Source organism: Diplotaxodon limnothrissa, linkage group LG5 (genome assembly GCF_057381915.1).
Source record: "Diplotaxodon limnothrissa isolate DT_005_m linkage group LG5, D_limnothrissa_male_GT1.1, whole genome shotgun sequence".
NCBI classification, from domain to species: Eukaryota; Metazoa; Chordata; class Actinopteri; order Cichliformes; family Cichlidae; genus Diplotaxodon; species Diplotaxodon limnothrissa.
The window spans coordinates 13,795,995-13,811,297 of record NC_140600.1 but is presented as its reverse complement, the minus strand read 5'-3'; the positions used below and the strand labels follow the sequence as shown (position 1 = coordinate 13,811,297).

At 42.0% G+C, this 15,303-nt stretch overlaps 3 protein-coding genes across 4 annotated transcripts; 2 read left to right on the top strand and 1 right to left on the bottom strand.

The window, feature by feature from the left end:
* Positions 1-1,493: 1,493 nt before the first annotated feature.
* Positions 1,494-3,327, top strand: LOC146631759 (uncharacterized). Of its 2 annotated transcripts, none has more exons than XM_085353106.1 (3): positions 1,494-1,677; positions 1,759-2,085; positions 2,492-3,327. In XM_085353106.1, exons 1-3 carry the CDS (start codon positions 1,494-1,496, stop codon positions 3,325-3,327), a joined length of 1,347 nt encoding a protein of 448 aa, XP_085209232.1. The 2 variants fall into 2 exon arrangements, with proteins under 2 accessions (XP_085209232.1, XP_085209231.1); XM_085353105.1 differs by having other exon boundaries at positions 1,756-2,085.
* A 3,802-nt stretch (positions 3,328-7,129) lies between these two features.
* Positions 7,130-9,467, top strand: LOC146631758 (uncharacterized). The gene is made up of 3 exons (XM_085353099.1): positions 7,130-7,815; positions 8,132-8,267; positions 8,550-9,467. The coding sequence occupies exons 1-3, from the start codon at positions 7,220-7,222 to the stop codon at positions 9,300-9,302; spliced, it is 1,485 nt and encodes a 494-aa protein (XP_085209225.1). The 5' UTR covers positions 7,130-7,219; the 3' UTR covers positions 9,303-9,467.
* Positions 9,468-10,020: 553 nt separating this feature from the next.
* On the bottom strand, positions 10,021-11,864 carry LOC146631757 (uncharacterized). Its single transcript, XM_085354836.1, has 4 exons — positions 11,311-11,864; positions 11,146-11,222; positions 10,178-10,889; positions 10,021-10,032 (listed from the first exon to the last, which is right to left on the bottom strand). Exons 1-4 carry the CDS (start codon positions 11,434-11,436, stop codon positions 10,021-10,023), a joined length of 927 nt encoding a protein of 308 aa, XP_085210962.1. The 5' UTR covers positions 11,437-11,864.
* Between the last annotated feature and the right edge of the window lie 3,439 nt (positions 11,865-15,303).

Genomic DNA, 15,303 nt, shown 5'->3' with positions numbered 1-15,303 from the left:
ATGGTAAAGTCAAAATCAAAGGATAATGCGTGGTTGCTGTTTGTTTACATTAATGAGACTTGTGCAACCCTGTTCTTTGAACTTCTAAGCATGTGGCTTGCATCAGTGTAATAAAGTAGACTGAACATCCATGCACTGTATAATAATCTGGCATCCTTGATGACTGTGTACTGTGTAAATGTATAAATTTGTCCATAAACGACTTCTTCATCTGTTCTGATATCTTGATTTGATCTGTAACCTCTGACCCTTTTCCTTGATTTCCCAAGAACAAAGCAAGGACACACGGCTGTCTTTCTGTTTGATATAAGAAACGCAAACTGAGACACAAATGTATGTGGTGTCTCTGCGTGTAGGTTTTGGAGTGTAACAGTTCATCTTTTACCGTACCTTATTCACTTTCTGAACTACACTATAGAAAATAAAGCAAAGAGCAATAAACACATACATGGATTTCATCATACCACTCTGAAATTCCTAGAAATTGATTTCTGAATGTTTTGGTGTCTTCATAATGTTTACTTAAAAAAATGTGTATTTAAATAGTTTTATGTACATCCATCCATCTTCATCCGCTTTATCCGGGGCCGGGTCGCGGGGGCAGCAGCCTAAGCAAAGAGGCCCAGACCTCCCTCTCCCCAGCCACCTCCTCCAGCTTATCCGGGGGAATACCAAGGCGTTCCCAGGCCAGCCGAGAGACATAATCTCTCCAGCGTGTCCTGGGTCTGCCCCGGGGCCTCCTCCCGGTGGGACATGCCTGGAACACCTCACCCAGGAGGCGCCCAGGGGGCATCCTTGTCAGATGGACTGTACAGTTTTATGTACAGTAATAGTAATAACAGTAATGTGTCCTCATGATTTAGTGTGTTTTCCTTTGTAGCACTCAGTGGCCTAAAGTCCAAATCTTAAAATCCAAATGAATACAGAATTATAACATCATAGTCTATGTCTCAGGAATTTGCGCATCAATAATAAAAATGAATTGTCTCAACAGTATTTTGAAATGTAAGCCTGTGCATTTTTAAAGGTCTCTCTCTCTAAAAGGTCACTCACTCCCCTCCAAATGATGCAGGAGTTTCCACTAAGACCAGGAATATATTAAAATGAAAATTAAAACCACAGTAGTTTGTTTGAACTCTTGCTTTTCTTCATAAGTTATACTCCTAATTCAAGATTTGCAGTGTTTGTTTTCTTATTTGTGTGTCTAATATAGTCTGTGTCATCTAAAAACACACTTTACTTTGCTTTTTCTTCCCAATAAGTAATTTTAATTACATGTAAAAAAAAAAAAACGGGGCTTTTGCAGTTATCTGCGCTAACATGGCTACAAGTCAGGTGTGACTTGCTTTTCCACTGCGAGCATGTGGTGCAGAAAACATCGCGTGTGACCAGCAGAGGGAGATATCCCAACAGCTTAACGCTTGTCGCTGACACCGACGAGGAAGCCAATATCTGGAGCTGATCAGTGAAACCTCCACCGGATCAGACCAGACATGGGCACACTGCACCACCTAAACGCGCTCATCACCGAGCGGCTCACCGCGGCGGCGGTGGAGATTTTCGGGGCTGTGGAGAAAACCTTAATAGACTACCAGGGAGAGATCAGCCGATCCAAGCAGGAGATAAATCAGCTGCGATCACTGCTCTCCTGGCCTGAAGTCAGGCTACACAGATCAGGTGTGTAAATGTAATACTCATTACTTTATGTTAAAGGCTGCAGCTGTTTCACCTCTAGACTTTTGTCGTACCATTCAGCAGATCATCTTTTGAGTGCCCGCAGTAATGAAGAGGCTCCTCCTGAGGGCTCACATGTGAGCCCAAAGCCCCAGAGCATCCTGCACATTAAAGAGGAGCATGATCAAAGGGATGCTCAGCAAGGAGCCTCCTGTAGGCAGCAGAGTGATGCCACAGTGTCACCTGAGGTTGTGACAAGAGGAGATCACGAGGATCCACCCTTGCACCTATACACTGTATTAACTGTTGAGCAGGCAGCAGCTATCAAAGCTGAGCCACACGGAGATGAGTGTTTAACATCTACCTGCGGAATAAACGCGGAGTCAGAAGTTCAACAACTTAACCCAGAAGGTGAGGAGAGGACTGAGTAAAAGCACATCCAGCAAAAGCTGGCATCAGTTATTTTGTTCTTATATCAGTCCGAGCGCTGGAATGAGAAAAATAGTGTGTTTTTCATTGCATGAGCTGGAGATGCTTCCCATAATGAGCAGGTTTGTTTACATTCATGAGCTAATACCTGTCTGAGTGACCAAATCTCAAGTGTATCACTGCAGTAAACGACAGATTTCCTTTACATTCATGTTGTGTTTCAATGTTAAACAGAAAGGTGAAAGGAAATGTCAAACGCAGCCGTCTCTCATGTTCAAATATACTGATAACCGTGGTACTAATTAGATATAAATAATTAAAAATGATGGCAATTTATTATTAATATTTTAATATAATATTTTATAATAATAATATAATATTTTTTTAGATCCACTGGAGATCACTTATTCTAAGAATCATGGGACTCAACAAGACCAGAGCCAGTATCAGCACCGCTACAACCGTCATACATCTAAGATCATAAAAGTGCAGGCGTTTACATCATCTAAACCTCAGGAAGAGGCGGACTGTGACTGTACACTACCTCATCAGCCACTAGATGATTATAATGAGGCTCCTTCTCTAACCCTGAGCCCCAAATGCAGTCTGAGCAACAATGCATTTACTACAGAAAACAGGACAGATGTTGAAGGCTGTACACTGTCTGGAGAGTCTCAGTCTGTCCACTCTGTAGAGCCAGAGCAGCTTGTTGGTCAGAGTGAGCATACTAAAAACATAGAGGGTGTGGGGATTAAGCTGCTCAAACCATCGGGAACAAGACAACAGAAAAGACAAATCTCCGAGTTGAACTCCAAGGACGGAGACAGTATGGAAGAAGATGGAAATCATTTCATAAGGGAGAGAAGGCACACATGCCCCATTTGTGCTAAGCGTTTTAAAGAGTCGAGTCATTTGAAAGATCACGTGAGGATCCACACAGGAGAGAAGCCTTTCCGCTGTAAGGAATGCGGCGTGAACTTCAGGCAGAGCGGAGCCCTGACGTTACACATGAGAATCCACACAGGAGAGCGACCGTACCAGTGCACAGAGTGCGGCAGGCGCTTCAATCGTAAAGGTGACATGGAGACTCACAGGGTGACGCACACAGGGGAGAGGCCTCATTCGTGCTTGTTTTGTGGGAAAACTTTTCAAAGGAAGAGCCAATTAAACACACATCTGAAGATCCATGAAGAGGACAGAACCGATTACACTCACCCACTGTGACTGTTCACAGGAGACAGAAGTAACATGTCTAAAACCCTTTATTTTTAATTGCAACTGATGTTACAACTGTAGGACTCAAGGAAGCATGCTAGGATAAAATCATTCCATTTGCAGTCCACAGTTCTCATCATCAGTGACTTCAACACTTTCACCAATGCAAATCCCTCTCCTAACAACACGTTATTTCTCTGTGTAAAACCAGGTTCTTGCCGAGCCTAGAACCATATATCTTCATTTCATTAGAGACTAACAATATTATTAAACTGTGTCTTATCATTATCATTGTAACATTAGATGTGAGTCATATAACAATCTCTATAAGTAATATGTGCAACTTTTTAATAGACAATTTTTGTGTCTCCAAAGTAAATAAATTGTCGTTTTTTTGAATATTTTCATTGTGTCTGTTTTTTAAATGAAAACATAAGCATTACATGACAACAGGGGTCTCGAACTCCAGTCTCTGAAACCATGTGTGCCTGTTGAAACACACCTGAATATAATTAGTAGGTCATTACCAAGAGTATAGAACTTGACTGCATGCTGAGGTGGCAATTCAGCCATTTGATTCATATTGCAGCAGCTCATGAGTGAATGAACATGGTGCAATAAAGTACTGTTTCCAAAAACTTACATTTACTTAAATTTGCTTGAGTACTGTTAGCGGTTGCCACTTTAGCATGTGTAGCATTGTGTAGGTGTCAAAGAAGAGGAATCTGTTGAGAAATTCATGTCAACTATCACAGATGTTTTTTATTATATTTTTAATAAGACGCTATTACACTCCTTGAAAGTTGTTAAATGTGAACAGACTTTTCCTGTATTTTTTGTGGAATACTACAGCAGATATAGATGAAACTTGGCTCAGAGGGACAGTAGTCAAGTATGATTTTTAATGAATTTTTGAATATGATGCAACCAGGCTGTCCCAATGCATTGTGCGCGCGCGTGTAAGTGTGCTCGGGTCTGCGATCGGTAAAGAAGGAGAAAAGGCGCTGCCGTACAGGCTAGTGTAGAAGCGCAAGAAATGTTATGCGGCGGCTAAGAGGCGGCTGAACTTTGGAAGTCGTTGGTGTAGAGTTTTCAAAGTACTTGTAGAAAAAGCTCCTGGAAGCGCTCACACGTGAAAGTCACATTCGATTGTTGGCTTCTGCTTTTATACCTGCCGCTCAACACGTCATCCTCATCACCTTGACTCCCAGTGTCACCCAAGCAAAGTGGAGTGATAAACATGTCGGCTTTATTTATTCAGAATAAGTTTCCCGTAAAAATTATTTCCCATTTAGTTTCACAGTTTCGATTCAAACGGGTTTTTTTTTTTTTAAAAAAACGTAGTGTTGTAATATTTTATATATATATATTTGTATTTTTAATCATTAATTCATCACTTTATAAACAAGAAGTATCAATAACTGAAAATCGTAACGAAAACTCATCACGTTAATTAAGTCTGATTATTTCTTTCGTTAAAACGAATTGCGTTAGTCGATCACTTTTTAAAAAATATTTAAAGAAAATATCATCTTCATGCAGAAAACGAATAAAAAATGAATATATACAATAAAGTTGCCGTACTGTAAAATATTGTCGCAGCATTTAACTGCGCCTTTGATAAAGATGTTTCGCCCTTTTCCCGTTGTAGTTCAGAGTGAAATTTAGCTGCATGTGTTACAAACGCTTGTGTATAGTGATTTATGCGCAACTTTTGAGGACTCTGACCACACCTTAAACTATTTTACAAACGCGAATTTCAAACTTCGCGGTCCTAGCCTGTTTGGTGCCACTCCCTCTGGAGGGTGGTTAGGGTGGTGTCTGAGAGGCAGATGTTGTCCAAGATAAGGACAATCATGGATAATACCCCCCACCCACTCCATGACCTACTGGCTAGCCACAGGAGCACGTTCAGTGAGAGACTGAGATTACCAAAAAGCACCACTGAACAACACAGGAAATCTGTGGCTTGTGGCCATCTCCCTGGACAACTCCTCCATCTAATGCACTGTAAACATTGCAATAGTTACACCCGTTTTACGCACGCTCTACTCTGTAATATTCTTGTCAATTTTCTTGATATTTATTTATAATCGCCTCTGTTAATCCTTGATATTTATAACTGAGTGATCTGTATTAGTGCTATTTCTTAAATGTGTAAAATCTGTAACATAATGTATTGTTTGGAGTTTAGTCTGTTACTGTTACTATTTTTACAATTTCGTCTTGGAGCAACTGTAACTCACATAATTTCCTTAGGGATTAATACAGTATTCTGATTCTGATTGTTTCAGGATGACCTGCCATTATCCAATGACACGTCCGCTTACCTGTATCTTTTTCTTGTTTCTCCTCCTCTTGTTTTCTCCTTTTTCTAAACTGAGCACCTGATGGCTTTGAACTTTTCTTGTCCATCTTCCATTGGTTTTAATTTTGCACTCCAGTATGAACACCCATCCCCCAACCCGAGGATCACCACAAGATAACCTAATAGACCTACACCTTAGTTCACAGATATGCTTTGTCTAGGGTTTATTTCTGGGATTTCAAACAAACCAGGATTCAAATCATGAATACATAATAATACATAATGGGCTTGGATTTACAGCGTTATGAATGAAATGTGCTCTATTTGGCAGCAGCCGGCCCCCCTGCCCTGTCGACAGGTTGTGTGCGAGACTTTAAATCATCAAACTGTAAATTATAAATTTAAAATTGTTATTGATCCCTTTACCCCGAGTCCTAAAGTCTATATTTATTTTCTTACTCTTCTTATATTTATTGTTTGTTTTCTTGCACTGCTGTAACTGGAGCCTCGTCGTCTCGTCTCTCTATATACTGGACTGTATGTAGCGGAGATGACAATAAAGTTTACTTTGACTTCAGCAAGCAGTCGCAACGAGGGCTCTCGCGCTCACTTTTCGCGTAGAATTTCGAAAAAACATCGGTGCAAATTATGAGTCTGTATCATAATGTTTGGTGTTTTCGTGTTTGTTGTTTTGTTTTTATTTTGTTTTATTTTGCGAGCTGGTTATTAGATGCTGCTCCAGCCAGCCAGTGAATCCCCCGCCGCCCCGCCCTCTCCTCCCTGTGCCGCAAGCAGCAGGCACACCTCGCAAACGGAGGGCGCCCTTACTAAATGGGCGATAGAAAACCAATTGGTTTCTATTGGTTTGCCATCCCTAAAATGCGCTGGCAGGATGTCGGGGCAGCATAAGTATGAGCACCTTTTTTGGCGATGCCCATGATGCCGCCCTGGGCAACCGTGTAAAAACCGCTACTGGTTACGATTTTACAATAACCTGTAAAGGTTAGTATTTAAACTAAATAAGCTGCTGCGTTTATTGAAAATTTCTCTCAGCAAACGTTGTAAAGTAAAATGAAAGCCAAATAAAACGGGCAAATTAAAGCAACTGTACAGCGTCTTTTATCCAGTATAGCATCATAAAATCAGACAGATGTGACATTAACCAAAAACACCTAAATGTACCAGAATAACGGGAATAACTGATTCGATTAAATTGCCTGTATTTTTATAGCGCTGTACTTAATCCTTATGGTATGGAGGACCACAAGAGCCACGCATCGAAATAAAGAATTCTGTGCTTAAATAATGAATTGTAGAATAAATTCTGCATTTGTAAATTCATTTTTGACTTCCAATTTAATAAACTGCATTTCAAAAACCTTTTTCCATTTGCACTTTAATAAACTGCATTTCAAAATCCATTTCTCTTTCCTGTTCCCTCCGGGATTAGCTGCTGGATTAGCTGCTGGATTACCTTTTCAATAGACTACTTGCACTAGGGCATGTGACGTATTTCCGTTTCCAAATAGTACCGCTTGTGCGTTTCCGGTACGTTTGCTTATCTATCGGTAGCTATGCTAATGTCGCTTCAGAATGAGTATAAAAAGGAAAGTATTTAAAACAGAACATTTTCAAAAACAGGAGAAGAAATACTCCGAGCATTGCTGTGTCCCACTTTGTTCAGCTTCAGCCAAATTTAACGGCATACTAAGTTTTCATGCCTTTCCGACCCATTCCGACTTGAGAAGACAATGGCTGTTAAACATACGCCGGGATCATTTCACGATTACCTCTCACACCAGGGTCTGCTGCAGACACTTTGCCAGTGATCAACTCATAGAGCCAACAACCCTCGATGGTCGAAGGAGGCTTATTAAAGGTGCTGTACCAACACTTTTTGAGTGGAATGGCTATAAAGTTGAACCACCGCGGCGTAGTGTTTGGGAGAGAACGGAGCGACGCCCTGAACTAGTTCCTCCTGACGATCAAGAAGAGCACAGTCTTACAAGAGATCATGACTACTGCTCAGTCCCTGAGCCGTCTGCATTGGACATATCTGCATCAGCTGCAGAAGACCTGTCCAAAGACGTGGAGACTCTGAGGAAGGAAATACAGGAGTTACGTGTCCAGCGAGAATTTGGGTTACAGCGTTTTGCTGGCTCCGACACTGACATCCGATTCTATACCAGGTACATCTAAGTTCTATTCAAGCTAACTGTTTAAAATATACCAAGGTCACCATCAGTTAAATTTCGAAAGTTTTTCCAGTCTTAATGAAAACAAAATAGATATTTACTTTTTCTCTGCTGATTGTATGTTTTATGTAGATGCTTTAGTATTTAAACGATATCCTAATGCTACAGGTAAAATACAACACCAAATACTCTTAATCAGACTATTTTATACAGCATTCCATTAGCATATTTGTCACAGTTCACATTATTTTTATGTCAGTGTGTAATGTTAATTAATGATTGACACGATGTATGTCTCTCTCGTGAATAGATTTCCAAGCTATGATCATTTGATGGCATTCTGGGTTTTGATTGAGCCTTGCATCTATAAAATGATCCGGGTTTCAAGAGCCAAGTCAGCTGCCAATCGGAACGAAGAAGTGTTGACACCTGCACGCACATCAACAGTAGGTTATGGGTTTGTTGGTAGTTAGAACTAGAGGTGTAATGTTATTGTATTTATGTACAATAACATTACTTTATGTACAGTAGCATACATACACAGGTGTATGTATGCTAGACTCAGTATCCTTTACATACATACACCTGTGCACTACAGCACCTCATTGTTTACCCCATGGTACAGTATGGTATGCCTAACCATTACAAAACATTTAGCCAAGAAAATAATAATTTTACTAGTTCATAGCTTAAGGAGTAACATTTTCCCTTTTGTTTTCACCTTCCAGAGGCAGCTGCTACAGCCAATTGACGAGTTTTTTCTTTTCCTGGTTTTCCTGTCAGTTGGTTTGAAGGAGAGGGACCTGGCACACCGATTTAACATACACCAGTCCACAGTGAGCTGCATTATTGCAACATGGACAAATTTTCTTGCCACTGCACTGGGGTCTCAGTGCATCTGGCTTACACGTGAAGAAGTGCAAGCTTACCTCCCTGAGGAATTCAAAGATTTCTCAGACACCCAGATGATCCTTGACTGTACAGAGCTGAGGTGTCAGACACCATCCTCACCACTTCTCCAAAGTGAAATGTACTCTTCGTACAAATCCCACTGTACGATGAAAGCCCTGGTTGGCATAGCTCCACATGGTCCAGTGACATTCATCTCTGATCTGTATGCTGGTTCGGTTAGTGACAAGGAACTATTCAAACAATCAGGCATTGCTGAGAAGTTGACTGAAGACATGGCAGTGATGGTAGATAAGGGCTTCCTAATCACTGATTGTTGTAAATGCAAAGTGTACTGCCCACCTTTTCTATCTAAGCAGAAGCAGATGCCAGCATACCAGGTTAAGGAGACGCAGGCCATAGCCAGACTCAGGGTACATGTGGAGCGAGTCATTAGGAGGATCAAACAGAACAAACTTTTTGATAGCATCATTACCATGTCACATGTTTATAATATCAACCAACTGTTTGCAGTGGCATGTATGCTGTCAAATTACCAGAACACAGCATTAGTTAAAAAATGGGTTAAGTGAGACAAGATGGATTTTTCCCAAGACACCAGTGCCAGTAACTTATGGAAAATGACCTGCAGCTGAGGCCACTACAGTTGAATTTCTTCCTTCTCAGCTGACAATACTTGATTACAGAACTGGTACTTGAGTGCCGATAGTTGAGTTTCAGTTATTGATAATTCAAATTCATTGCAAATGTTTAATGTTAATAATACTGTTTAATTATAATACTATATTACTATTCAGATTCAACAAAACTGTTTATCAAAATTATAAAGTAAATCACTAAATCGTTTTAAAACCATAAGTGACATTGAACTTTTGTAACATCAAAAATACCATTTGTCATTTTCTACAGTTCAGTTGTGTTATTGTCTAAATGTATACCAGTATGCTAGGCATGGAGTTTTAAATACTTACCATGTAAATAAGTTCTGCACAAATTCAACGTTTTAATGTGTGTTTTTAAAAATTAAATTGATGCCATTGCTTAAATAACTGTTTATTGATGTCACATAAAAGTAACATGTAACAACAAAAGAATTCATGAAATATATTGAAAATAAAACATCAGTTATTTTGTTCCAGCCAGCCTGAAGGATCTGTTTTTCTTTTTGCTATGTTTTCACTGTTCATTTTTTCAAACACAGGTATCTTGGCATATATATGTAAAAAAAGAAATAGTCTGCCTTTTCTCTGATTGCATTGTGCACATCTGTATCCATGTATATTCTTTGCACTAGGTAGTCCTCTTGTGCCCACACAACAAAGTCACACCACTGCATCCCACTGATGAGCAGTTGTCCTTGCACTTGCCAGTAATATGCGTGGCTCTTTTTTAGTTTAGGGGTACCACATTCCATCTGCACATATTTGCAGTCAATAAAGTTTTGTACATTGGGACATTTGAATTCGACGAAGCCAAACTGGGGGTATTCATTGGGGTCAAAAACAACACCATCAGGAGATGCAGCAAGCCAGGGGGCAATGGGGTGAATGACCAGACCACAGGGTGAGTAGTTAACATTCATTAGCCTACTATACTCTGCTGCTATTGCAGGCTCCATCTCAGTTCCTCTCCTCATGTCTGCTGTCTGCCTTGTTCCCTTCAATATACGCTCTGCTAGTGACTCGACCGAGCTCTGGCCTCTGACGTGACACACCTCCCGAAACCTAGAGGCAGTCACTCTGGGCCTGCGGAGCTGATGCCACTCAGACGAAGAGCTTTGCTCACGTGTAGCTTCCTCTATTTTGTGAGCCATTTCCAGAGTTACAGACAAGCTTTTCAGATGCAGAAGCTCTTCTTCTGAGCACACAAACACACAATCTGATGGCAAGATGTCATACCCCTCCAGAGGCAAGTGCGGTGTTGGTGGTGCATCGCGGTGTAGTGTGATGTACCGGGTTGTCAAAACCGGCTGCTGATATGACAGAACACTGCCCTCCTGCACCAGCCCAAAGGCACTTTCCACAAGGGGCTTGTCAGGTCTCATGTTCATTGTGGTCACAAGTGGCCTGTCCTCAATATTAAATTTTGCATATGCCTCCGTTATTCTGAACAAGCAGGGATCTGGTAACGGACCCACCATGCCTCTGTAGAAGCCACTCCTAAAGAAAACATCAATGACAATAATGTAAGGGAGAAGGTTATTATACTGAACAACAACTAAACTAAAAACTAAAAGGTGTAAAACAGTGGTGCATAAGTTAGAGACTGGGATGTATATGTACATGACTGAGTTAGCCGTCTTCAGAAAGTGTAATGTTGTATGTAAATTAATACCTATTCTGACACATGTATGTATGAAAAAAATAGCAACATACATTTGTAACACGTGAAACCAAATTTTACAAATGTAATTACCGTACTCCAGTCTGGGCCATCCTATTTGGTACTGGCTTAGTGAAGATCATGGAGTTGATGGGTCCTGGCCTCACACCCTAACAGAAGACACATTTACTATGGATGGTGTTGCTGTTCATATGTAAACATGGACTAATTCAAAAACTTTAACCTCATTTAAATTACCACTGTCCGTGGCTTGTGCCATTGCTGTTCAGATTCCGTGCAGCTATGCACAGGGGGGACAACCGGCACTCTGAGTTGTGAGTAGTGTGCTGTTTGGAAGAGCAATGCCACTGTGTGATTGCACATAACAGCGCCTGCCACACAGGAGCACTGGCTATGTGTCAGTATCACCGGCGATGAATCCAGAAGCTTAATCTAAGAAGAAAGAACGAAAATTAAAAATGTAACATCTTCATGGAAGAGCCGAACAGGAACATAGTTCAGTGTTATGGTTACGCACCCTCCTGAATGCTTAGTGTTTCCTTCTCTCCCTATTAAAACAACTTAACCATCCTTGATAACTGTAATAACTTAGATTGTGTATATTTGCAGTATTAACTTGTTGTCAAATGTTTCTGATCACCCAAACACACGTTGATTTAACTATCTGACTAGTCAAATTAGGAGTGATAAAGCAGGGAGACAAGGAAAACATTCAAGTTGATGGGCCTTTAGGAATGAACTTAACTAATGCTTAAATGAACTGAACCCCACTGAACGGGGATTAACAACTTTACACAGCTTCCTGCCTACACTTAGTCTGTGTGGTGCCTCACTCAGGACTACATAGAACGCGGAAGTGTTAGTGCAAGTAGTCCAATGGACAACTTCCTTGCGGCTATTCAAATTAGCCACACCATGGGATGTAAGGAGCTCTCTGATTGGTTGGACAGATACATGCTGCCTGCCTGGATTTTTCTAGCTCATAGCTTCGCCCTGCTAAGAAGCATGTGTGCTTGTACAAAGGCCGTTCAGCCTCAGGATGTACACTCGGCTCGACACGGATATGTGAAGAATGAAGGGACCCTGCAGCGCAACGGAGAGCCCAACCTCTGACTGAGTGCCTGTTTTCGCAGTCTGACCACCTGTTGAAGGTAACGTGCTAACATGGCTAACGCTAGCATCACCTTTTGTGGCCCCGTTATTTTAAGGTCGCAGCTGTACGAGCTAGCTACGTGTTTTGTGAACTGCTGTGCTCTTCACAAATAAAGCTGGAAGCAGCTAAGACTATTAGAACCAGCACTGAGCCCTGTTACATTTATACAGTGTTAGAGCAATGGCTGCAGCCTACAGCCTTTAAACTAGAGATTAAAATGCTGACAGTAAACTCGTCAGTCCAGATGTTACCACATTACTCTATGGTACTTAGAGTTAAAACAACTGAGACAGGCTGATTAAAATAACAGCTGTCAGTTCTCTCATTCCTTATATCAAGACTGGAGACCACACTACTGATTTCAGTTCATTTAATATTTGAGTCCACAGATTCATTCTCAACTGGACATAAACAATGATCAAAGGTTGTATATATGATGAATTCATCAAATCCCAGCCTCTAACACAGTGCGCTGAATCTTAGCTTTGAATGTCCAGTATATTCTAATCAATGCAATTTAAGCATTCACTGAACCTACAGTATCTACACCTGTGTGGCAAAGACACAGATAATGAAATTTAATTATTAATACAATTAGGGCTGGGCAATATGGCCTAAAATCCATATCTTGATATAATTTGAAGCATGTGCGTAACGATAAATATCGCGATATATTCTTTTTTCTGTATAACGTAGTTTCCACACTATAAGGCACACTTAAAATCCTTTAATTTTCTCAAAAATCGAGTGTGCCTTATGTATGAATTCTGGTTGTGCTTACTGACCTCGAACTGATTTTGGCGAGCAGAAATCTGCTAAAAATGTTTTGATTGATTGTCAGAGCATTACGGCTGCCGTAGTGAGAAGCTTCGCGGAGTAATCTGGGTCCAAAACTCCATCCCTTTCAGGTCCCAAAGTCAAACGAACACTGAGAGTTAAAAACGATCTAAATTCTTTAATCTTTAATAAAATCATCAGTGTTGCTGCTTTAGCAGGTGTAACAATCAAGTTTAACATCCATGCATCCATGAAAACAGAAGTTATTAAATTTAACGGAGTTAGAAGTTAACAGGAAGTTAGCTCGCTAGTTTCCACCTAAACAAGACATACCATGTTCTGACTGAGAGATTTTTGAAACTAAGTAAAACTTACAGCTCTGCTGTCACTTCCAACATAAATGAAGACAGGAAACTAAACAGCAGTGGCGTTTGCAGGGTTACTGAAGTTGGACTACCTGGTATATAATGTTGTGCTACGTGATTGCTAGCGACACAGCTATGTTAGCATAACATTAGCACAGTGAAGCTGGAGGATGAACGCCAACTTTTTTTCCACTCGATAAAAGTTAACGTGAGGGATTCTGGTGGTTAGGGACAAATGCAATCGCATAGCAGGATGCTATACACGGGCCAAACTTCAGTCAGGAGAACAACTGAGATTATTCATCCACAATACAAGGTTAGTTATTAATATACTGCAACAACATGGGAATAGAACAGCTGCGAAAGAATTCAACATTAATGAATCGCTACCTTATCGTGGTGGAGGGGTTTGTGTGTCCCAGGGATCCCAGGGGCTATGTTGTCTGGGGGCTTTTGCCCCCTGGTAGGGTCTCCCATGGCAAATTGGTCCTGGGTGAGGGACCAGACAAAGAGCGATTCAGAAGACCCTTATGAAAAGAACATCGAGGGAACAGTTTACCCTGCCCAGGATAGGGTTACCGGGGCCCCGCCCTGGAGCCAGGCCCAGGGAGGGTTCCCGAGAGCGAGTGTCTGGTGGCCGGGCCTTACTCCATGGGGCCCGGGTGCATTGTGTGCCGGGTGGCGGCCAGGAGCGGAGGCCCTGGCAGACTGACCCCCGGCTGCCAAGACTGGCAATAGGGACATGGAATGTCACCTCTCTGGTGGGAAAGGAGCCTGAGTTAGTGCGTGAGGTTGAGAGGTACCGGCTAGATATAGTCGGGCTCACCTCTACGCATGGCTTGGGCTCTGGAACCAGTCTCCTGGAGAGGGGCTGGACTCTGTCTCAGTCTGGAGTTGCCCCTGGGGAGAGGCGGCGGGCTGGGGTGGGTATTCTAATATCCCCTCAGTCTTGCTGCCGGTACGTTGGGGTTTTTCTCGGTGGATGAGAGGGTTTGTTCCCTGCGCCTTAGGGTCGGGGAATGGGTCCTGACTGTCATCTGCGCTTATACGCCGAGTGGCAGTTCGGAGTACCCAGCCTTCTTAGAGTCCCTGGGGGGGGGGTGCTGGAAGGTGCTCCACCTGGAGACTCTGTTGTCCTGCTGGGAGACTTCAATGCTCACGTGGGTAACGACAGCGAGACCTGGAGGGGCGTGATTGGGAGGAACGGCCTCCCTGATCTGAACCCGAGCGGTAGGGCTGAACGATATATCACATTTGCGATAATATCGCGACATGATCAAGTGCAATTTTCTAACCGCAAAGGCTGCGATTATACTCTGGACATGTCCAAATTCATGGGCTGCATCCTCCTGAGGCCGCATTTGTAGACCGATTACGTCACAGCGACGCGCCGAAGGCTGTCCAAATTCGTAGACTCCTCCGAATGTAGCCGACAAATGCGTCCTCCTTTTCCCCGAATTTGAAGGATGGGTCGGGTGTGTCCTTCGTGGCCTGCCATATTCCAGAATTCACAGCACGGCCCAGCCAAACTCCAGTTTCCAACAATGGCGGCCGCTACTAAGTTTTAAAATTACTCATACTAATCTTTCTGGGTCACAAAATAAACTTTTAACATATTTTCAGGCGAGAAAGTAGTTGTGTAAACATCAAATATCTGCTCGGTTTATCAAGATATCGCATATTTGCAAAAGTGCTTCGACGTTTTAGGAGGCGTCTGCTACCCACCAGCTCGATAGCTAGCCGGGAGCTCGAGGGTTACTGATGCGGCCGAGAACGGCACAACTCCCGGCACATCATTTTCAGATCACCGCGGACTTTCGCTGCTCGGGTTAAACGTAATATATAAGTCACTTAGACAACCTAAAAATGTTATTGTTGGGCTTTTTTCAGTGTTTTGTTTGTTCATGATTAAATCGGTTTGGCTGAGTTTAAAGT

Bases quoted from the DNA above. Each gene is read 5' to 3' on its own strand.
- LOC146631759 (XM_085353105.1), top strand. From the start codon at position 1,494: ATGGGCACACTGCACCACCTAAACGCGCTCATCACCGAGCGGCTCACC. The intron at 1,678-1,755 runs GTGTGTAAATGT...CGTACCATTCAG, and splicing joins AGTCAGGCTACACAGATCAG to CAGATCATCTTTTGAGTGCC. The intron at 2,086-2,491 runs GTGAGGAGAGGA...ATATTTTTTTAG, and splicing joins TCAACAACTTAACCCAGAAG to ATCCACTGGAGATCACTTAT.
- LOC146631758 (XM_085353099.1), top strand. From the start codon at position 7,220: ATGAGTATAAAAAGGAAAGTATTTAAAACAGAACATTTTCAAAAACAG. The intron at 7,816-8,131 runs GTACATCTAAGT...TCTCGTGAATAG, and splicing joins GACATCCGATTCTATACCAG to ATTTCCAAGCTATGATCATT. The intron at 8,268-8,549 runs GTAGGTTATGGG...TTCACCTTCCAG, and splicing joins CACCTGCACGCACATCAACA to AGGCAGCTGCTACAGCCAAT.
- LOC146631757 (XM_085354836.1), bottom strand. From the start codon at position 11,436: ATGTGCAATCACACAGTGGCATTGCTCTTCCAAACAGCACACTACTCA. The intron at 11,223-11,310 runs GTAATTTAAATG...GTCTTCTGTTAG, and splicing joins GGCACAAGCCACGGACAGTG to GGTGTGAGGCCAGGACCCAT. The intron at 10,890-11,145 runs GTAATTACATTT...TGTTTTCTTTAG, and splicing joins ATGGCCCAGACTGGAGTACG to GAGTGGCTTCTACAGAGGCA.